Source organism: Euphorbia lathyris, chromosome 6 (genome assembly GCF_963576675.1).
Source record: "Euphorbia lathyris chromosome 6, ddEupLath1.1, whole genome shotgun sequence".
NCBI classification, from domain to species: Eukaryota; Viridiplantae; Streptophyta; class Magnoliopsida; order Malpighiales; family Euphorbiaceae; genus Euphorbia; species Euphorbia lathyris.
In genome coordinates, this window is record NC_088915.1 from 25,737,827 (window position 1) to 25,762,740 (window position 24,914).

A 24,914-nucleotide genomic window follows, 5' to 3' on the forward strand; every position below is an offset into this window, starting at 1 on the left:
ATTTGCTTCCGAGATTTGAAGGAATCTTGTTTCTATAACATTTATTTTATAAAATAGTTTTAAAAAGCTATAGAATTGTATATCCTTTGCATTTAATTCATTTACATGTATATGGTCCGATGAATGTGAGGACTAGGAATGACGCCTACTATTTAATCACTTTGATGTGGTTAGACATATGATGACTGAAGCAAATCTACCCATTTGTACATGGAACAACTTATAGGTTTCATTGTACAAGGTTGCAAGAAAAGGCTTTGTGAATTAAGTAAAACAATTATTGGCCTTAAATAATATTCTGGATAATGACACATTCAATTTCATAATAAAATGATATCAATAAGTTGAAATTAATTTATGAAGTATATCAACAAGTTGAAATTAATTTATGAAGTATATCAATAATTTATCAATAAGTAAATCAATAAGTTGAAATTAATTGAAGAAGTATATACAAAACATTCTGAAAGTAAATTTATCATTCTATTATTATATATTCATAATATTATTATAGCTTGAAATGTCATTGAATAGGTAAATCAAATCAAAGTTTGACTCAACTCGAGTTTTGAATTGAAAGATATGGGAGAAACATCGTATACTATTGGAGTTAAGTTGAAGAGATCGTTCAAAGAAATATTTTATCATTGTCTTAATACACATGCATCAAAAAGGTCATCGATCTTTTAATATGCAAAATTGCAAACTCATTGATAGCTTAATGGAAAAAGTATAACTCTTAGCATTAAAATGCATCACCAAACATAATAAGAGATCAATGATATGAAAAAACGATCTCTATCATATATAGTATCATAGGTAGTCTGATATGCGACATGTTTTGTACAAGAACTAGTATCTGTCACACTGTAGGGATAATAAGTAGATATTAGTCGAACCTTGGATAAGCATATTGGACTAATGTGAAAAGAATACTAAGGTGTCTCAAAGAAACTTTGGATTATTCTCTGTGTTATTAAGGAAAAGATCTTTATATGTTTAATTCCGTTTAATGTTTTCTTAAAAAAAATCAATTATAAAAATAATTCATAAATAAAATTAAGGGAAAAGTATAAAAATAAACTTTGTAGTTACATCTGTTTTCAATCGGCATTCTTGTGGTTTAAAAGTTTGTAAAATGGTACTTTAAGGTTCATTCCATTAGCAAACACATGCCAAATTGACTAACGGTGTTAAAAGTCAAAGGAAAAAAAGTTAATTTAGTTCTTATATTTATTTATTTTATAAATTAACCCCCTTATTATCTAATTATCACAAACATACCCTAACATAAAAAAAAGTAAAAATCAAATACACCATCTTCTCCATTTCTCTTTCATTTCATTTCTTTCTCTCTTTTCTGTGTTAATTTCTTTCTCTAAACACAATTGAATTTCCATCTCTTTCTAAATCTAATCTTTAATTAACTTCCTACTTTAAATCTATGACCAAATTAATTCTTTGTTTTGGGGTTAATAGTTGTTTTAGGTCTGGTTCAACTAGGGTTTGGAGCTGCTTTGGTACCAATGGCAAGAAAGTCCTTTTATTATTACTTATTACTGTTTCTATCATCGTTAGATGAGTCCACGCACTCTTCAATTTTCTTTTTCTTTGTGGAAATATCATTATTCTGGTTCTTTGATGATACGATTTCAGATTCTTGCTGAGAAATTGAGTGATCGGAATCGGGATTTGAATTTGAATTTGAATTGTAATTTGATTTTGAATTACTGATTTCAAGAGGAAAATTCAGGATCGCTTTGCTTCCTCGTAATCTAAACGCAGTACTATCGTAAGCTTTAGGAGCTTCAATGGTGGTATCGAAAGTCCCAAGCCAAACACAAGCACCATTCTTATTAGGATCGTGAATCTCCGCAGCGTATTTTCCCCACGGCTTACGACGCACACCTCTGTAATGCTTTTCTCTGTTACTATTGTTATTAAGCTAAGCAGGCAGCTGTTGCGGCGGGAGGAGGACGGCAGTTGCCGGAGAAGGAATAGTGATTTTCGTCATAGCCGGTTTCCTCTGTCTGAGAGTGGTGGAAGGAGATTTCAGAGATTTAGGCACAGGCTTGGAGTAATTGGTGTTTTGCGTAAGGAAGAAATCAAAATCTAGAGATTTAGGTTTGACGAAAAGATAGGAAGTAGAAGGGGAGAGATTGAAGTTATCGATGGAAGCAAAATGATCAGTGAGAACATGTTGTCTAATAAGCTCCAAAGCTGAAGATTCATCTGAAGACGCCGTTGATGAAGAAATGAAATGAATTAGAATTGTAATTGGAATTTGGTGATTTAGAGTAGTAAACTAATTAAAGATTAGATTTAGAAAGAGATGGAAATTCAATTGATTTTAGAGAGAGAAATTAACAAAGAGGAGAGAAAAAGAAAAGAAATTAAAGAGAGATGGAGGAGATGGTGTATTTGATTTTTATTTTTTTATTTTAGGGTATATTTGTGATAATTAGATAATAAATGAGGTTAATTTATAAAATAAATAAATATAATGACTAAATTAATACTTTTTTCTTTGATTTTTAACACCGTTAGTTAACTTGGTCTGTGTTTGCTAACGGAATGAACCTCAAGGTACCATTTTGCGAACTTTTAAACCACAAAGATGCCGAACGAAAACATGTGTAACTACAAGGTTTATTTTTGTACTTTTCTCTAAAATTAATATATAAATAAACATAGGGTTAAGGTGGAAAAATACCCCTAACGTTTTGGGTCAGGAGCAATTTTACCCTTAACGTCTAAAATGATGCAATTTTACCCCTAAAGTTTGTAACCAGGAGCAATTTTACCTCTAACGTTGATAAATTGGGTCAATTTCAGACATTATTATAAAACACATACATTTTTGTTCTTTATTTTGCACCAATTGCATATCAATTCATTCTAAAAAAGATTTCATGTCTTTTGTAATTTAATTATAGAATTGGAGATAAATATTTATAAATTCGGTGAATTTTTTTTAATTTTTTTTGTCTAACTCGTACAAAAAACAGTATATTTTTTTATTTTTTTCACATCCCACCATATGTTTGTGATTTGTTACTGATAAAATGACACGTGTGTGAAGTGTAGATGACAAGATTCATGACTGAGAAGACAGTTTGATGAATTATTTATCAAATTGACCCAATTTATCAACGTTATGGGTAAAATTGTTCTTGGTTACAAACGTTAAGGGTAAAATTGCATCAATTTAGACGTTAGGGGTAAAATTGCTCCTGATTCAAAACGTTAAGGGTATTTTTGCACCTTAACCCATAAACATATTATATTATAACATATATAAATTATTTAAAGGACCAATGCATTATTATATTATACTATATTATATTATATAAATAAATATATTATATTATAACATATCGTAGAATCAATATATATATATATATATATATATATATATATATATATATATATATATATATATATATATATATATATATAAAAGAGATCATGTGTGACACATTGCTTATGGTGCGACAAGCCTTATTGTGTGATAAAGATTAATTTTGTAATTAACTAAAAGGAGATAGTAAATTTGTAAATAAAAGGAAAGAGAAAATTGTTTTATTTTTTTCTTTAAAATGCATTTTTCCAACTTTTCCAACCTCATTTTTCAAAAAATTTTATACTGTTGGAATCGTCTTAATTAAACGGTCATTTTAAGATCCATGAAGTTCAAGTAAAAAAAATTTCGATGAACGAAATCCGGGTGGGCATTTTTCGGCAAGAAAAAAGTGTCCAGAAAATTCTCAAAAAATTTCAAAAAATGTAAAACATTATTCTAAGAAACTTTAATTCTTGGATCGGAGAGATATTTCTTACGGTTTAGTCCTAATAAAACGTTTTCCTTAATTTTATCATTTTACATGCTTCAACAATTTGTTGCGTAAAAACTGTAAGGAATCTCACTTTGAGCCAAGAATTAAAGTTTCTTAAAATAATGTTTTACATGTTTTGAAATTTTTTGATAATTTTCTGGATATATTTTTTGTCCTACTTACGTTGTTCCAAATCAATGTACCATTGTTCCAACATAATACTTATATTGTTCCAACAGAAAATTGTTTTATTTCTTTTCTTTAAAATACATTTTTCTGACATTTCTAACCTCGTTTTTCGAAAAATTTTAAACTATTAGACTCGTCTAAATTAGACAGCCATTTTAAGATCCTTGAACCTCAAGTAAAAAAAAAATTCGATAAACGGAATCCGAGTGGGCGTTTTCTGGCAAGAAAAAAAGTGCCTAGAAAATTCTAAAAAAATTTCAAAACATGTAAAACATTATTTTAAGAAACTTTAATTCTTGGGTCGAAGTGGGATTTCTTATGGTTTTGTCCCAATAAAACTTGTTTCTTAATTTTATCCATTTTACATGCTTCAACAATTTATTGGGTCAAAACGGTAAGAAATTTCGCTTTGAGCCAAGAATTAAAGTTTCTTAAAATAATGTTTTACATGTTTTTGAATTTTTTGATAATTTTCTGGGCACATTTTTTGTCCTACTTACATTGTTCCAAATCAGTGTACCATTTGTTCTAAATCAGTGTACCATTTGTTTCAAAATAATACTTGTATTGTTCCAACAGAAAAATGTTTTATTTCTTTTCTTTAAAATACATTTTCCCGACATTTCTAACCTTGTTTTTTGAAAAATTTTATACTATTAGACTCGTCTAAATTAGACGGTCATTTTAAGATCCCTGAAGCTCAAGTAAAAAAAATTCCGGTGAACGGAATCTGGGTGGGCGTTTTCTGGCGAGAAACAAAGTGCCCAGAAAATTCTCAAAAAATTTTAGAAAATGTAAAACATTATTCTAAGAAACTTTAATTCTTGGGTCGAAGCAGGATTTCTTACGGTATAATCCCAACAAATTATTGAAGCATGTAAAATGGATAAAATTAAGGAAAAAGTTTTATTGGGACTAAACCGTAAGAAATCCTGTTTCGACCCAAGAATTAAAGTTTCTTATAATAATGTTTTACATTTTCTGAAATTGTTTGAGAATTTTCTGGACACTTATTTTCTCACAGGAAAACGTCCACCCGGATTCCATTCACCGGGATTTTTTTTACTTGAGCTTCAGGAATCTTAAAATGACCGTCTAATTTAGATGAGTCTAATAGTATAAAAATTTTCGAAAAACGATGTTAGAGATGTCGGAAAAATGTATTTTAAAGAAAAGAAATAAAACAATTTTCTCTATCCAATTTTTAATTTTATTTACCAATTTGTCACTTTGCCCTTTTAATTATCATCAAAACTACGTAGTTTTGTTATGTCACACAATAAGCTCATTGTCACAACTTAAGCCCTTGTCACGGTTCGAACCCTAACATCCTCACTGCTTACCACTGAGCCATTTGCTTTCCTTATGTATTCTGCTGCGCGCTGATTAATATACCAATGCCCTTGTAGCTTCTATTGTTTAATATTTAATGCATGCACTTATTAATATTGATTAAATTCGCATAATAATTATTAATAGAAAAAAACAAATGTGCATAATAACTAATTATTAATAGAAAAAAAACCAAGAACATGCTCTAATTTCTTATTTATTTAATTCCTCTATATTTTTGTAATTTATGTTTTAAATTGTTAAGGACGATGTTCTAAATATTGTTACATATGTTCTAAACTTTATAATTTGTGTTCTAAAAATTAAGATAATGGTTTAAAAAAAATAGTAAATATATGGACCATTTTTTTTGTTAAAAAAAAACTCACATTCTAAATAACATAACGTATGTTCTAAAAAACATAACATATGTTCTAAAGTTTATAGTTTGTGTTCCAAAAATTAAGTATAATTTTCTAAAAAAAGCAGTAGATATCTAGATCGTTTTTTAACTTGTTCTATAATATAATTTATAACTCATGTTCGAAAAAACATAACACGTGTTCTAAAAAACATAACGTATGTTCTAAAAAATATGTCGTACGTTCTAACTTCATAGTTCGTGTTTTAAAAGTTAAAATATATGTTATAACGTATGTTTTAAAAAATATATAGTTTGTGTTCTAAAAATTAAGTATAATGTTCTAAAAAATAAGTAGGTATCTGGATCGTTTTTTCATTTGTTCTATAATATAATTTATAACTCATGTTCGAAAAAACATAACACATGTTCTAAAAAACATAACGTATGTTCTAAAAAATATGTCGTACGTTCTAAACTTCATAGTTCGTGTTTTAAAAGTTAAAATATATGCTCTAACGTATGTTTTAAAAAATATATTTTCTTATATAACCTAAATTACAAAAATATAAAAGATATTAAATAAATAAGAAATTGGAGCATGTTTTTGGATTTTTTTCTATTAATAATTCATTATTATGGACATTTTCTTTCTATTAATAATTCATTATTATGCAAATTTCTTTTTTTTCTATTAATAATTTATTATTATGCACATTTAATCAATATTAATAAGTGGATGCATCAAATATTAAACAATAGAAGCTACAAGGGCATTGGTATATTAAGTAGTGCGCAACATAATACACAAAAAAAGAAAATGGCTTAGTGTTAAGGAGTGTGGAGTGTGAGTGAGGAGGTCATGTTTCAAACCCCAGTAGCATCAGTGTTTTTTATTAATTTTTACACTCAAAACTACGTAGTTTTGAGTGGTTCTCACCTAAGAAAGGGTTCTCACAAGAGCCATCTCCTACATATATATATATGAGAGATCAGGTGTGACACATTTCTTATGGTGTGACAAGGACCAATTTTGTAATTAAATAAAAAATGTGGCAAATTTGTAAATAAAAGGAAAAAGAAAATTGTTTTATTTCTTTTCTTTAAAATGCATTTTCCCGACTTTTCCAAACTCGTTTTTCAAAAAAAATTTATACCATTGGACTCGTCTTAATTAGACGGTAATTTTAAGATCCCAGAAGCTCGGATAAAAAAAATTTCCAGTGAACAGAATCCGGCGATCTGTTTTTCTGTGAGAAAAATATCCAGAAAATTCTCAAAAAATGTCAGAAAATATAAAACATTATTCTGAGAAACTTTAATTCTTGACTCAAACTGAGATTTCTTACGGTTTAATCCCAAATCAACGGAATCTGTCGATTAGATAGGCGTTTTCCGGTGAGAAATACGAAAGTGTCCAGAAAATTCTCAAAATATTCCAGAAAATGTAAAACATTATTTGGAGAAACTTTAATTTTTGACTCGAAGTAGGATTTCTTACGGTTTAGTCCCAATAAATTGTTGAAACATGTAAAATGGATAAAATTAAGGAACAAGTTTTATTGGGACTAAACCGTAAGAAATCCCGCTTCAATCCAAGAATTAAGTTTCTTAGAATAATGTTTTACATTTTCTAGAATTTTTTGAGAATTTTTTGGGCACATTTTTCCTTGCCAGAAAACGTCCACCCGGATTCCGTTCACCGGAAATTTTTTTACTTGAGCTTCAGGGATCTTAAAATGACCGTCTAATTTAGACAAGTCTAATAGTATAAAAAATTTCGAAAAACGAGGTTAGAAATGTCGGAAAAATATATTTTAAAGAAAAGAAATAAAACAATTTTCTGTTGGAACAATATAAGTATTATATTGGAACAAATGGTACACTGATTTGGAACAAATGGTACATTGATTTGGAACAATTTCGTATACTATCGGAACAATGTAAGTAGGACAAAAAACGTGCCTAGAAAATTATCAAAAAATTCCAAAACATATAAAACATAATTTTAAGAAACTTTAATTTTTGGCTCAAAGCGAGATTCCTTACAGTTTTGATCCAACAAATTGTTGAAGCATGTAATGGATAAAATTAAGGAACAAGTTTTATTGGGACTAAACCGTAAGAAATCCCGCTTCGACCCAAGAATTAAAGTTTCTTAGAATAATGTTTTACATTTTCTAAAATTTTTTGAGAATTTTTTGGGTATTTTTTTCTCGCCAGAAAACGCCCACCCGGATTTCGTTCACCGGAAATTTTTTTACTTGAGTTTCAGGGATCTTAAAATAACCGTCTAATTTATACGAGTCTAATAGTATAAAATTTTTCAAAAAACGAGGTTTGAAATATCGGGAAAATGTATTTTAAAGAAAAGAAATAAAACAATTTTCTGTTGGAACAAGTATTATGTTGGAACAAATGGTATACTGATTTGGAACAAATGGCACACTGATTTGGAACAATTTCGTAAACTGTCGGAATAATATAAGTATGACAAAAAACGAGCCCATAAAATTATCAAAAAATTTCAAAACATGAAAAACATAATTTTAAGAAACTTTAATTCTTGGCTCAAAGCGAGATTCTTTACAGTTTTGACCCAACAAATTATTGAAGAATGTAAAGTTGATAAAATTAAGGAACAAGTATTATTGGGACTAAACCGTAAGAAATTTCGCTTCGACCCAAGAATTAAAGTTTCTCAGAATAATGTTTTAAATTTTCTGGGCACTTTTTTTCTCGCCAGAAAATGCCCACCTGGATTCCGTTCACCGGATTTTTTTTTACTTGAGCTTCATGTATCTTAAAATGACCGTCTAATTTAGACGAGTCTAATAGTATAAAAAATTTTGAAAAACGAGGTTAGAAATGTCAGGAAAATGTATTTTAAAGAAAAGAAATAAAACTTTTCTATTTTCTTTTTCCTTTTATTTACAAATTTGCCACATTGCCCTTTTTAATTATCATCAAAACTATGTAGTTTTGTTATGTTACACAATAAGCTCATTGTCACACTCTAACCTCTTGTCACACTGGATCTCACCCCAAACTTTTAAACCACAAAGATGCCGATCGAAAACAGGTGTAACTACAAGGTTTATTTTTGTACTTTTCTCTAAAATTAATATATAAATAAACATAGGGTTAAGGTGCAAAAATTCCCCTAACATTTTGGGTCAAGAGCAATTTTACCCTTAACGTCTAAAATGGTGCAATTTTACCCCTAAAGTTTATAACCAAGATCAATTTTACCTCTAACGTTGATAAATTGGGTAAATTCCAGACATTATTATAAAACACATACATTTTTATTCTTTATTTTCAATCAATTGCATATCAATTCATTCTAAAAAAGATTTCATGTCTTTTGTAATTTAATTATAGAATTGGAGATTAATATTTATAAATTCGGTAAATTTTTTTATTATTTTTTATGTCTAATTCGTACAAAAAAACAGTATATTTTTTATATTTTATATTTTTTTCACATCTCAACATATGTTTGTGATTTGTTACTGATAAAATGACACGTGTGTGAAGTGTAGATGATAAGATTCATGACTAAGAAGACAATTTGATGAATTATTTATCAACGTTAGGGGTAAAATTGCTCTTGGTTACAAACGTTAATGCTAAAGTTGCACCAATTTAGATGTTAGGGGTAAAATTGCTCCTGATCCAAAACGTTAGGAGTATTTTTGCACCTTAACCCATAAACATATTATATTATAGCATATATAAATTATTTAAAGGACCAATGCATTATTATATTATATTTCACTATATTATATTATATTATATAAATAAATATATTATATTATAACATATCTTAGAATCAATATATTTTATATAATATATATATATATATATTATTTATTGTATAGTTATTTTTTAGGAAAAAGTATAAAAATAAACCTTGCTGTTACATCTGTTTTCGATTACAGCCATGTGGTTTAAAAATTTACAAAATGGTATATTGAGATTCATTCCGTCAGCAAACACATACCAAATTTACTAACGGTGTAAAAAGTCAAAAGAAAAAAAGTTAATTAGGTTCTTATATTTATTTATTTTATAAATTAACTTACTTTATTATCTAATTATCACAAACAAACTTCAAAATAAAAAATAAAAATCAAATACATCATATTCTTCCTCTCTCATTAATTTCTTATTTTTTTTCTTCTTCTTTCTCTCGCTTCTCTCTTCTTTAATTTCTTTCTCTCTCTTCTTTAATTTTTAAGTGACAATTCATTTTCTGGCAATCTTCCAAGTTCTGTGGCTTGGAATTTATCTAGGTTGGAGCTTAGTAACAATCGATTTTTTGGTCCAATTCCTGGAGATCATTGACTACTCTGAATCTGTCAAGAACAGAACAGAAACTGCTGGAAGAAGATTTGGAAGAACAGAAACTGCGACAATAAGCTAGAAAAGGAATTTCTATCAGAAGTTGAAATCCTAGGAGGAATTAGACACGCAAATATAGTGTTGTTGTTGTGCTGTATTTCAAATGAGGACTCAAAAGCTTCTTGTTTATGAATACATAAAGAATCAAAGCCTTGATAGATGTCTTCTCAGGAAATTAACAACTTATTTTATTGTTTATTCAATTGATTTTTAAAGTGGGAAAAATTAACAAAGAGAGAAGAAAAAAATGAATGAGGGAGGAAGAAGATGATGTATTCGACTTTTATTTTTTTTATTTTATGGTTTGTTTCTGATAATTAAATTATAAAAATGGGTTAATTTATAAAATAAATAAATATAAGGACCTAATTAACTCTTTTCCTTTTGATTTTCATCGTTAGTCAATTTGGTATTTGTTTGCTAACGGAATGAACCTCAATGTACCATTTTGTAAATTTTTAAACCACACGTCTGTGATCGAAAACAGATGTAACCACAAGGTTTATTTTTGTACTTTTCCCTATTTTTTATTGGTTTAATGTATATTTACATCCTTAAAATTGGCAAGTTTTGTCTATTGGTACCTTGAACTTTTTAAATATCTTATCACACACTTATAGTTGGCTTTAAAAACCTATCACACGCATATAGTTGGCATTAAAAACCTATCACACACTTAAAGTTGGCTCATTCGGACCCCTTTCACACAAAATCATTGATCTGTCGTCTTTGACAGACGATGTCGCATGTGAGTGATATAAAAAAAGAAAAGTGTATTAGTTCATTATGTATGTCACCTCTTATGTTAAAGATGACAGATCGGTGATTTTGTCTGCAGGAGATCCGAATGAGCCAACTTTAGATTTGTGATAGGTTTTTAATGTCAATTATAGGTGTGTGATAGATTTTTAAAGCCAACTATAAGTGTATGATAGGTTATTTAAAAAGTTCAGGATACCAATAGGCAAAACTTGCCAACTTTAAGGGTGTAAATATTCATAAACCTTTTTTATTTGTTTTTTATGGTGTATGAAGCGCTTGTGAAACGTGGGTTCTTTCTTTCCTTTTCCTTTTTTTTAATTAAATCAAAAATCTATAAGGGAATGAGAATTATATTTGATTAAAATGGAAGGATGAGGGAATGTTTGATTCACATAGTGAGGTGAATGTGATTCTCATTCATATATTAAAACTTTCATAATTAGTACTCGATAAATTAATAATCTCTTTAAGATAATCATATTTGATTAAAAATGGAAGGATGGGGGAATGCTTGATTCACATAGTGGGATGAATGTGATTTTCATTCATATATTAAAACTATATTAAAACTTTCATAATTAGTACTCGATCAATTAATACTCTCTTTAAGATAATAATTTCTTCTGGTCCCAACTTGGGTCGGTTCAAAAAATGATCAATTTTAATAAATTAATAAGATAATAATTTTTTGGAACAACCCTTTATAAATATATTGTTTTATTATCTCTACAAATTAATAATTTCTCAAATACATATGCCAAGTATATATAAATATATTCTTAGGATAATTTATCAAAATATGACTTTATAGTACTTTGTTTTTTCTTGAAATTTAAATCTAGTTGAATTTCATCTCTAACTATTCCAAATGCATTCAAAAGTTCTGGTGTACTCTTGTCAAATTGTAACAAAAAGTTATAAAAAGTGGTCGATGCTATAATTACTTCATTTCTTGTGGGTTCCAAATGTACCGAATCATCCACAGCTTCATCCCCAATTGAATTTTGCATGACACTCTCCACAATTTCTTCTAAACTTTGGACTTGTGAGCATTCATTGTTTTCACCTCTATAAATTAATAATTATTAATTTATTGATTAATTAATATCTCTATAAATTAATAAAATTTCATGGTCCAAACATTATTAATTTATAGAAGTTTTACTGTAGTACTGTTTCCGCGCATTGCGCGGGATAATAAATTATTTATATAAAAATCGAAAATTAATATTTTTTTAATTACATATCATTGAATATAATGATATTAATATTTTATGTTAAAATGATTTCAAGTTCAAAGTGTTAGGATTCAGACTAAAAATGTTTATGGTGTTTGAAGAAAATTCTCCAATTCAAAACTCAATTTTTATTTTCAAATAAAGCCTATGGCTGATCTGTTTTCCCCAACTCAAATAAAGCTTATATCTGATTTTTATTTAATCTGATCTAGAAAAAAATTATTTAGAGAGAGAGATAGATAAAAGAGAGAGTATATGAATGAAAATGAGAGATAAGGTTGAAATGTAAATAATACATTGTTTAAAGGTTAATGTAGTATTTTTAGGTTAATTAATCTATGATAGGTCCCCTTTTTAGAAAAAAAACCGTTTGACCGGTTACTTACTTAAGAATTGTACTAAATTGTCTGGTCACCTTTACTTGGGTTATATTTTTGGGACAACATATAATTCATGTACCAAAGTGTGAATTGGAGTATAATTCAGGTATCATTGGCGTAATTTATCCTAAAAAGAGATCAATTGTTCACTTTACTCGTTGGGAAGACTTGCTACATTGTTTCCATATCAAGATTATCAAAAAGTCTCTTCAAATATTATTTGTTGAGATCAAAGATTGAGTGTTCACATTTTCTCGTAATCAATTCAATCATCTTATAAACATTTCTTAAGTAAGATTGCAAAACACACTAGGTTGTATTTATGATAGTTTAATCCTTTGAGCTAGAAAAGTGATAGGTGGTGTAACTCTTATGGAAGAAAAGAATCGTAATAGCCAGTCAAGCACTCGAAAGTCTTGATAAGTTTGGTACTAGAACTTTTAAAAAGTAATGTCAGGTTTATTAAGAACTAGTGAGCTTAATTCAGGTTTGTTAAGTGCCCGTAAGCTTAACCCATTTTTGTTAAGCACATGTAAGCTTAACTCAAATTTCTTAAGCACTCGTAAGCTTAAGAGAGGTTTGATATGTATACTTTTAAATGGATTGTAATACAAATCTTAAGACGTAGTCTTGAGAAGTGGAGTAGCCCTCCGAACCAGTATAGACTTATATGTGTCACAATTTCTCTATCCCTACTCCTTTTACTAATTAAACAAGCTTGTTATCTTCTTTATCAGTTAGAGAAATTACTATCTCCATTCAACTGCATTTAAACTATTTAATAAGGTTTCCAAACACTCAGTTCCGCATTTTGTGTAACACCAATTTTAAAGGCTTAACACAGGTGATTTAAAAAGATTATTTTTAATAATATTTTATTTCAATTAAAACTAATTTTATGTATGCATATATCATATTCACCCCTTTAAGATATATGCTAGCCTTACTAGGACCATCAACTCGGATAAAAAGTGATTGAAGCAAACACAAAACCAATACATAAGCAAACATATAATGAATTATAAAACAAGAGAATTAAACCAAAGTAGAACTAAAATATGGATTTATTAATAAATGGGTTCAAACACTATGCACATCATAAAAGTTCTCTTAAAGTTTAAACAAATGCTACATTCCTAAGACGGGAGAAAATCTATCATTAGAGCACCGTTATCTCCAACTACTGCTTCGCCGGAGAAATATAAGAGATATAACCTTTTCTTGGTGAAGAGCAGTTGGTGGAGGAAGCTTAAATAGAGGATGACCAATGGAAGACCTGAAAAAAATCTTGGGTGTGTTTCTTGAATAGTAGCTATTACCTAATTTATGAATGCTTAGAAATGATTTCTAAGTTTGTTTAAATAGAAAATACAAGCCTCAATGGAAAATTTGTAAATAAAACATAACAAAACTAAACTAAAAATCTCGATAATAATAGACTAGCACGGCGTGTTATGCTTGACACGACGTGTTGACTGAGCTAGGGCAAGTATTGGATTGCAATTAGCATATAATGTCTAGAGTTGACACGATGTGTTGAATTACTCGATACAAAATTGGGAAGCTTTTACCTGATGGCACAACATGTTATAAGAGACTTGGCACGTCTTGCCAGCCTTCAATGCAGGGTCTATGACTGCATTAATTAAGGATAGGCTCGTTGCAAAGGGCTTTCATCAACGGCCATGAATTGATTTTGAGCAAACTTACAGTCCAGTAATCAAACCAACAACTATTCGATTACTGTTATCTATAGCTATATCCCATGGTTGGACGATCACACAATTGGATGTTTCGAATGCATTTCTCCATGGTTCTCTTGTTGAAGTTGTGTACATGGAGCAACCACTGGGGTTTGTCAATCCCTAATTTCCCGATTATGTGTGTAAACTGAGAAAAAGCATGTACTGATTAAAACAAGCACCCAGAGTATGGCACAAATGTCTTACCACAACACTTCTTGACCTTGGGTTCGTGTGTTCCAAAGCAGACTCATATCTATATTATTTTAGAGCTATGCAGTTGTATTGCTTAATTTATGTTGACGATATACTTGTTACAGGAAATGATGGAAATTGTCTCGACTTCAAACAAAGTTTGCAATTAAAAACTTAGGAAAATTGTCATATTTTCTTGGTTCGAAGGTTCATTGGTCTTTGAATTCCTTGACACTAAATCAACACAAGTATATTCAAGATTTACTACAGAGGTCTAAAATGCATGACTCCAAGGCCATTGCTACGCCCTCATGCACTGCCACAAAACTTAGTCTCAAAGACAGTGACTTGACGATCCCTTCCTCTATCGTAATGTTGTAGGTGAACTGTAATATGTCACCATTACACGTCCAGACGTGTCTCACTCAGTTAACAAGGTTAGTCAGTTCATGCACCAACCCACAAGTAATCACTGGAAAGCTGTAAAGCGCATTCTCTGCTACCTTCAGTCTACACCATGTCATGCCATACAATTGCATCGAGGAAGCAACTTTGATATCAACGGATTTGCTGATGCTGACTGGGGAGGTGACTTGGATGATGGAAAATCAACCTCGGGTTATACCATCTATATTGGTCCTACTCTTGTCTCTTGGAGATCTCACAAACAACGGATAGTGTCACGTTCAACAACCGAAGCAGAACATCGGGCATTAGCATCTCTTGCATTCGAGGTATCATGGTTGTCTATGCTACTGACTGAAATCTGCTGTTTTAGGACTAATACTCCAGTGTTATGGTGTGATAACTTGGGAGCTACGTATGTAACAACAAATCCATTTTTTCATGAACACAACAAGCATCTCGAACTTGATTTTCATTTTGTCCGTGACAAAGTCGCCAAAAAGGAGCTTCGGGTTTGCTACATTCCCACACAGGATCAAACCGCCATCTGCTAACCAAGCCACTGTCAAAGTCTCGGTTTCTGCAGCTAAAGGACTAACTAACTATTCAAGCACTATTAGTTTGAGAGAGAGTGATAACCGAATATATTGAAATATATTTACCTGTTAATATTTCCCCTTATAATTAGCTCAGTCTGCTCCTATCTTTATCCATTCAAATAAATTAATCTATTTGTAACAACTTATCTGTACATGGCTATTTAAGATAGCTTACATTTACTCAAATATATACAAGAGATGATATTATCTGAGTGTGCCCATGCAGCCCTCTCACGCAAATCTAGCCCCTATGAATGAAGCCCATATATGCCTTACCACCCTAAACATCCCAACTTCCTGTTTACCACATGAGAATTCACCAACATCCTTTCTCTTCATTTTGGCCCTTTAAACCTATCTCGTTCATCTAAGTAGCCTGAGACCTTACGAGATCAAGTCTCATCTTTTAAACAAACACCAAATGATAACTAGGTAAAAGAAAACATGGTCCTTAAAACCTAAACCAATGGCACTCATTCACCAATTACCCTCAATACCAACCGCTCATTCACCATATATATATATAGCTTGATTTGTTTTGAAACGTTTTCGAAGGTTGATTTATTTTAAACCTATAGTCCAACCATCAAGCCAATAACAATTCGGGTGCTACTTTCAATTGTTGTTTCTCTCAACTTAGACATCCCGAATGCCTTTTTAATGAAAAGGTTTATATGGCTCAAGCTCCACGCTCAGTTAATCTCTCTCGTATGGACTAGAACGGTCAGGGACGCTAGATATGGTTGACATATATATGCCTTGCAACGTCTTGGTTTTACTGCCTCAAAATCGGATGTTTCTCTCTATGTTCTGGTCAAAATCTTTTGCTTAATGTATGTAGATAATTCCAAAATCATTGCTTCATTGGTGCTTAAGTAATTATAGCAACTATTTGCTATTTGAAATTTTGGCAAATTTGAAGCATCCTAAGAGTCACTTTCTTTGTCAATCAAATGGTATATTGTAAGGGAATTTCCACTCCTATCTGTACTAAAGAGATTTCAACATGGCATCGGGGATGTTACTCATTACCGTGCATGGTTGGTTGTCTATGATATCTCAATTTGACTCGGCCAGACATTAGCTTTTGCAGTCAATAAATTAGCCCAATTCACAACTGAATATGCCATCTATCTTGGTTGAAATCTAATCTCATGGAACTCGAAAACGTAGAAACTCTACTGAAGCTGAGTTAGCTAATGGTGCATCTGAAATTGGGTGGCTAGTGGTATGCAACAACTTTTGTGCGAGATTGGGTCAGTAAGGGCTCACTTCATGTTGGTATGTCTTGACTATTGACCAAGTTATATAAGCATTTAGTAACCTTGGAGAGCCGTTTAATTTAAAAGAAAAAAAGGGAAAAGAATTGATGAATTAATTAATGTATATGTATGAGAGGGTGGGATTGTAAAATTGAATTCTTAAAGGAATATAGAGAGTGATTCATCCACTAAACACCACCACACCACACCAAGATGCATATATATAAATAATAAAAACAAGAGTAGTGATTCATCATCAAATTCAATATTATTTTTACATAGTTAAGCAAATTACACACGTACATGATTTTAATTAACAAGTCTGCAGTTCCTTCTAACCTCTCCAAGAGAGCCCGTGAGAGGACTAATATTTCCCATTTTGAGCATGGAATTTGCAAAGTCATCAAAGAAAAGCTTGCTATTACTGCTGTAACTTTCAACAATACTTTTGGTTGTGGAAACAGCTTCAGTACTGGAATATAGAATCTGATCAGAACCCAAAAGTCCTTTGTTGTTTAACAAGTTGTTGAAATAATGATTATCGAATAGATCGGTTGAGTTCCTATCAAGGGATGTTATCTTGTTTGCATCTCCATTTAATGGACAGAAACTTTGTAGATCGGATAAAAGAACTGAATCTACAGTTGGATCAGCAACACCAGTCTGGTTGAAGTCAAACAATCTATTGTTGAAGGTGCCACATTTTGCTTGACCTATTGTATGACCACCTGCACGTACGTACCTCATTAATCCAAAAACATATACTAACTATCATCTCTTGTTTCATTAATTACCTGATAAGGAAACAACATCAGTGATGTTGAGGCCAACAGCTAAAAACTTGTTAATGATAGCATCAAGTCCTTCAAATGGAGAAGGCAGTGAGAGATTTGCCAATGTCTGGTTAGCTACCAATCCATCTCTCCTTCCAAGCGCTACTTTCCATGATGGTCCTCCACTCTAGTACATAAAACTAACTTATCATAATTATATTCCTAATTTGCAATAAGTAGAGATGAGATGAGAGATGAACAAACCAAGAGCACAGAATCCCGAGCAGCAATGGCTAGTATGTCAGCACAAGATACAACTCCACTGCACTGATTTTCCAAAGCAGTTTTGATAGAGTCCACCACTTCAAATCCTCTTGCTGAGTTTAGATTAGCCAGTGCAAACTTTTCTCCATCATTTCCATCCAGCAATACTGATCCATCACACCCCTATATAAATCAACAACACACATGAATATTACTATTAACTATTAACATGTCATGATCTGAGTTGATCTAGGAACACTTACATTAACAAAACAATCATGGAAATGAAGTCGGAGTAAAGAGGCAGCCATTCGCGTTTCAAACTTGATAGCATTTTGAACCTCTTTCCGAACTATTTGAGCAACTTTAGGACACGATTTTGAGTAGAAATCTGTTGTTAATTGGGATCTGACATCCAAACATAAGGTTAAAATTGTTGCAAAGAACACATAACGTTGATACAAGCTGCTTAACTTCTCCATATATATCCTCGGATAGCACAGTTGTATGTCATGAAATGAAGTTAATTCAAACTTGTATTTATACCATTTGTACAAATTGTTAACATTTGACATGTGGAATTAATAGTGGTTGTGATGTATGACGGTTGTGCCTTGCCTTGCCTATAGGAAAATACTAATATATACAAGGACCAAGTGGGTTTGTGGTTATCAAACTCTATATGTATTATATGATAAGTGTATTATGCATAGAATTTTTAATTGATACTTAACTCAAATGAGTGCTTGATGATTAATATAAGTAAGACAAACAAATTTATATGCATGGAATGGAAGGGATATTATATAAAGAAAGATCACAAGGTTTATAATAATAAATATATATGATCCAAACACAATATGCATGCTAATACATTGAACATGACATAATAAGTTGAGGGTTTTTTTAGTGCAAACACCAACTAGTGCACCTCGCACTACTCCACAAACTCCTAAGGCAAGGCACCAGGTTTCAATCTCTTATACATTCCAAATTATCCAATCCTACACTACACTCACCTGCTCATCTCTTCTGAAACTCTTCAATTTTATATTTAACTCAACAAATCTCCTTTTTACTGCATTAGTAGATGCATACAACATATTAACTGGATTCTTTGAATTAGAGATTTTATTCACCAAATTCAATATATAACAGTAATACTGAATGTCAATATGTTGTGGTCTCCCATTCCATTGGACATATAATCTTCAGTTAAATGAATAATATTCTCACTATGTATCCCAATCTTTAATGAATAATATACACAATTTTATTTGCCCATTTTTCTCAAATAATGCCATGATCTTGAATTCATTCTATGTTGTTAAAACATTAGCCACCCGATCTAACGCATAACCCACAATTAATGATTTTTGTTTATCAATATCTGCTATAGGTAGGCAAAATAAAACCCAACTAGACTACTACATGAAATGTAACGCTAAACTCTAAATACTAACAATATTTACAAGCTGCCTCAAAATTCATTTTACTAGTTCTCGACGAGCTTTTTTAGGAAAGAACACATACTATAGGTACATACGAGTCTCCGATTCACTTATATTAAATAATGAACTATATACAACTAAATATAGTTAGTATTTGTATCTAACTAGGAATAACATAATTAGAAAAATACTATACAAACAAGGAGTTCTCACTATGCCATTTTCCCTTTTACATGATGCTACGATTATAGTCTTCTGTCATCGCAAAGAAACGCGGTTTTGATTGAAAAGTCACCTAACCATCAGATGACACTTATTAAATTGAACTGTCATTTTGCGAGTAAACAAAAATCTAAAATTTACTAACTTTCGCGGGCGGAGCAAAAAGTATCAAAAATTAAACTCGCGCCCAAAACTCCAAATATACGATGTTACCCCTTCAAGTATTTGGACTAGAACACTAGTGCTATAAAACTTAAAATTATATTTGTGGTCCTTCAAGTATTATGACTAGAACACTAGTGCTATAAAACTTAAAATTTTTGAAATCAGAATCCAACTTTGTAGTTGATTTATCTTGTAGTCATTTTCTCCAAATTTCGCGGGTAACAGTCACCAAGAAAGCCACATGAACGACACGTAAACCAACTTTTTGTATGGATTAATAATTAATAAACGTATACTAAGTTTAGCCTTGCTAGTTTTATTAATGTGAGAATCGATAAGGATGTGTCATCTACATGTTTTTTTTCAGTGAATGTTATCATCTGAATATGGGTAAAAGAGCTACAGGAGAAATGAAATGTAAAGTTGAATAATTTTAGTGTTAAGAAATTAAGTTTTGTAACATTTTTTAGTCTACTCAGAGTAAGATCCGATCCTTGATCGAATGATTAAGCTGATTCAGTACTTTAACCACCTAAACCAAGTAGTGGGGAGGCCATGATCCAAGTCTCGGAGGAGCTTGACCGTATAAAAGAAAAAAAAAATTAAATGCTACTTAAACATGATGGAACACCCCTATTATGGAGTTTTCTGGAGGGCCGGAGGGTCGACCAACCCTCTGTGATCCTTCCTAGCTCCGCCCCTGAAAGTGCTTAATAGTAAATTTTATGATATTCGTATTCTATTCATGATGGTTGAATGAGTATAAATGTAAATAGCCCCTTATCAAGAAGAAAAATATAAAATTTGTTGGAGTTTGTTTGATTACATTAAATTTCCACAAGCTCCACTCCACCATTTTGCTACGGTTAACCCACCACTTTTGCTTTTCCTCACGCAAAAAGCACTCCTAACCATTCCTAATTACAACCCACAATGTAAAGCAACCAATTAATTATTAATTACTACTTCTTTTTATTTTATCAATATAATTATTCCCCTACTATTACATTTCCCATTATTATTTAATTATTTATGATTTAAGCCTTACCTTAATACTAACAAAACTTTCTTTTCAAAATTAGTTCAAATAGCTATATAAATTTATCCCATAATCTAAATTTATTAAAATAAAGATGAGAATCAATCTCTTCAAAAATTCTAGAATCATTCTGCTTCAATTATTAAAAAAAGTGATGATTTTGTATAGTAAGGTTATCTAATAGTGACTAGACTAATCAAACAAATGAGGAATTAGTGCAATCCTAATCCTATAGGTTATCTAGAATATGTATATAATTAATTAAAGGGGAATAGATTATATTATTTCTAATTAAGTGTTTGATGGACTAAATGTGAGCTACCAAATAAGAGGAGAGAATGGAAGAATTATTAAAGAGCATTTGGGTTTGTGGAGAAAGTGTTGTGCTATTACCTAAACCAAATCAACCAAAACATTTGCCCCTTTTCTAATTGCTAGATGACCCCATTAATCTTGCCAAGTTTTTTATTTTATTTTATTTTATTTAGCCTAATTAAGCTAGCAATGTGGTCCCTAGAAAATTTTCGTTTCGGGCCGAATATTCATCCGTTATTATTTAAATGGACCGGATCCATATTTAGGTTCTTGATACATGATATCCTATTTGCTTCCGAGATTTGAAGGAATCTTGTTTCTATAGCATTTATTTTATAAAATAGTTTTAAAAAGCTAATAGAATTGTATATCCTTTGCATTTAATTTATTTATATAAGTATGGTCCGATGAATGTGAGGGCTAGGAATGAGGTTTACTATTTCATCACTTTGGTTGATGACTATACCAAGTATGGTCACGTTTAGTTCATCTCACACAAGCTCGAAGTCTTAAACTGCTTTAGAAAATTTATATACCTTGTCGAGAATCAATTAGATAAAAACGTTAAAGCTTTGAGAACTGATTATGGTTGGAAATATCGTTCAGATGAATTCAAAGTTTTATAGGATGAAAAATGAATTGAACATCAATTGTCAATTATGCGCACTCCGCAACTAAATAGTGTTATTGAAAGGACAAATAAAACTCTTCTTGATATGGTTAGGCATATGATGGATGAAGCACATCTACCCATTTCCTATAGGGAATATGCCTTGCTTACAACCATTTATGTCCTTAACTGAGTGCTCCCCGGTCTATCACCTCCACTCCATATGAATTATAGACATGTCGCAAACCACATTTAAGTCATCTTAAATTGTGGGGTTGCAACATTTTCACACACAATACCTCAAGTGGGTTTGAAAAACAAGGCCTGAGAGGTAAAAAAAAATATATTTATAAGGTACCCGGACGTATCTAAAACATATATCCTAATGGGAGAAAACGATAAAGGGCGAGTGATAAAATACGAATCACGAGACATTCTCTTCTTAGATAACGAATTTCTTAAGTTAGAGAGAAGTTGACCATGATCTCATTTTATTCGAAGAATTAGATTCAAACGGATCTGTCCATTGAAGTGGGAGAAATATTGAAGAAGAAAAACATGTTCCAGTACCTCAAAAAGATTTGAATGAATTAGCTCTTATCTTAAGTGAGAGTATGATTCCCGACTCCAACGAGAATATGGAACATGGTCCAAGTGGGAGCATTCCAAATTACGACAAAATTATAAAGATTAAGAATGACGTCGTACTAAAAGTTAAAAGTTGAACTTCATCGATTCATTATCAAAGACATGACTCTTTTAGTCACTCCATAACATGATGTGGAACCTAGAAATATCAAAGAGGTTATCTCATGCCTTGAAAAAAAATTTGGATTAAGGCAATGAAAGAATAAATCATTTTCATGATATCAAACCAACTTTGGCAGCTGGTTGATCTACTAGATGGACGAAAAGCCATTGGAAGAAAGTGGATTCTCAAAGTAAAGTGAGAGGTTGATGGAAGTATAAGATACAAAGCTTGCCTGGTCACCAGGGCCGGCCCTAGGCATAGGTCCGAGGTGCACCGGCCTAGGGCCCACGACTGGAGGGAGTCTAAAAAAAATAATTAGCTTTTATATGTATATATAAAATTTATTTATTTTTAATATAAATAGTGATAAAATGATATAAATGACTTATTTCTTTTCAAAACTCCATTGATAAAAAAAATTAAAAGACCTATTTTGTTATGTATATATTTTTTATTATTAAAGGGGCCCTTATTACTTATTTTGTCTAGGGCCCCTAAATTGTCAGGACCGGCCATGCTAGTCACTAATGGTTATACAACACGAAGGTAGATTTTGAAGAGACATTCTCACCTATTGTGAGGTTTACATCAATAAGACTAATTCTAACTATAACGGCAAGTTTGGACCTGAGTTATATCGAATAAATTTAAATACTGTTTTTCTCAATGGATAATTAGACGAAGAAATCGGTCTGAAACAACTTATAGATTTTATTGTACAAGGTTGCAAAAAAACGTTTTGTGAATTAAGTAAATCAATTAATGGTCTTAAATAGTATTATGGATAATGGTACATTCAATTTTATAATAAAATGATATCGAATGACTTGAATCTAATTGAAGAAGACAATTGCGTCTGTACAAAACATTTTGAAAGAAAAATTATCATTCTATCATTATATATTTATAATATCATTATAGCTGAAAATTTCATTGAATATGTAAATCAAATCAAAGTTTGACTTAACTCGAATTTTGAAGTGAAAGATATGGAAGAAACATCGTATATTATTGGAGTTAAGTTCAAGAGATCGTTCAAACAAATATTTTGACATTGTCTCAATATAGATGCATAAAAAAAGGTCATAGATCTTTTAATATGCAAAATTGCAAAAGCACATTGATAGCCCAATAAAAAAAGTATGGCTCTTAGCATCGAAATGTGTTACCAAACACAATAAGAGATCAAACATATGAAATATGTTCCATATCCTAGTGTCATAGGTAGTATGATATACGACATATTTTGTACAAGACCTGATATTTGTCACATTGTAGGGATAATGAGTAGATATTAGTCCAACCTTAGACAAGCATATTGGACTACTATGAAAAGGATATTAAGGTATCTCAAAGAAACTGTGGATTATTCTCTGTGTTGTTAAGGAAAAGTTATCCAACTAAGAGGATGCATAGATGAAGATTTAGAAGGAGACTTGGATGAGAGGAAATTCACATTAGGCTACATTTTTTTTTGCTAGGAAATGGTATCATATCATGGAACAACAAGAAACAAACTTATGTAGGATTATCCATCATGAAAGTAGAGTGTGTCATACTCGTCTGGGGCTCAAGAGACAGTATCGTTAAATAGATTCATACATAACATTACAACCTCACATACTTATATAATAGTAAATAATAATAGTCAATATGTTATTACTTTTGCTAGGCACACTAGTTTCCATAGAAAATCAAAGCAAATAGATTAAGTATCATTTTTGTTATAGATGTAATTGCACGCAAAGAAATTAGTATAAAGTTGTATTTATTCATGACATGGTATATAATACAAGATTTAAAACATGCCAATTGAGAGGCTACACTTCTCCAACGATTGCATATCACTAGAGCTTTTGATTGTATGTCTATCATATGAACTATTTGCAATATGGGACGTGAAATCATAGGAAATATTCTATTCGGACCGAATATTTATCTGCTCGTAACTTGAATGGCCATATCCATGTTTAGGTGAGTAATTAGTGTTTAACCTAATTACTAGATATATAAGGATATCTAAACCACCTAAAATCTGAACCCTATCATCATATTCAAATGTGAAACAAAAGAGTTGCCTCTCTCTCCTTCCTCTCCATGTGATGTCCCCTCTCTCTGTCATGAGATTTCTGTTAGTTTGTGGACTATTGCTTCTTCTCTCGAACAACTTTGTTGTAGGAGTTTTGCGATCAACAATACGTGACTATATTTCCTATTCTTCTATTGTAATTATATCTGCGGATTATTTATGAAACGAGAGATAATCCGATAGTCCGTGTTTTATATTCGCATTTAGTATGCATTAAATCCTTTGAAAATTGACTTTATAATAATAATAAATAAATAAATTGAATTAGCTAGGGCCTTGTTTAATAGCTCACCTAAATGGGAGACACAAGTTTTGGAGGAATATAAATAAAGAAGTTAGAGAAAGAGAGAAATGAATGAAAATGTCAGTAGAACAGGGTGGGTTTGTTGGTGAAGTGCCATAATTTTAATGGGTCAAATTGAAACTTGTGTGTTTTTTCTGTGATACCATGCCATCATGCAGCTACCTCATGTTCCTTTTATTTTTATGGGAAAGGAAAGGGATCTAATTACTTAAGGAACCAACAC

General features: G+C 31.0%; 1 protein-coding gene and 1 pseudogene across 2 annotated transcripts; both read right to left on the bottom strand.

Moving 5' to 3' along the window:
- Positions 1-1,549: 1,549 nt before the first annotated feature.
- On the bottom strand, positions 1,550-14,343 carry LOC136233626 (ethylene-responsive transcription factor ERF105-like; annotated as a pseudogene).
- Positions 14,344-16,902: 2,559 nt separating this feature from the next.
- LOC136233387 (peroxidase N-like) lies at positions 16,903-18,422 on the bottom strand. 2 transcript variants are annotated; one of them, XM_066023025.1, is made up of 4 exons: positions 18,009-18,422; positions 17,746-17,928; positions 17,503-17,668; positions 16,903-17,421 (listed from the first exon to the last, which is right to left on the bottom strand). In XM_066023025.1, the coding sequence occupies exons 1-4, from the start codon at positions 18,318-18,320 to the stop codon at positions 17,018-17,020; spliced, it is 1,065 nt and encodes a 354-aa protein (XP_065879097.1). In that variant the 5' UTR covers positions 18,321-18,422; the 3' UTR covers positions 16,903-17,017. The 2 variants fall into 2 exon arrangements, with proteins under 2 accessions (XP_065879097.1, XP_065879096.1); XM_066023024.1 differs by having other exon boundaries at positions 16,903-17,436.
- Positions 18,423-24,914: the final 6,492 nt, after the last annotated feature.

Excerpts from the sequence above, each read along its gene's own strand:
- LOC136233387 (XM_066023024.1), bottom strand. The coding sequence starts at position 18,320 with ATGTCAAATGTTAACAATTTGTACAAATGGTATAAATACAAGTTTGAA. Across the intron at positions 17,929-18,008 it reads TCCATGATTGTTTTGTTAAT|GGGTGTGATGGATCAGTATT; the intron begins GTAAGTGTTCCT and ends TGATTTATATAG. Across the intron at positions 17,437-17,502 it reads TGATGTTGTTTCCTTATCAG|GTGGTCATACAATAGGTCAA; the intron begins GTAATTAATGAA and ends ACGTACGTGCAG.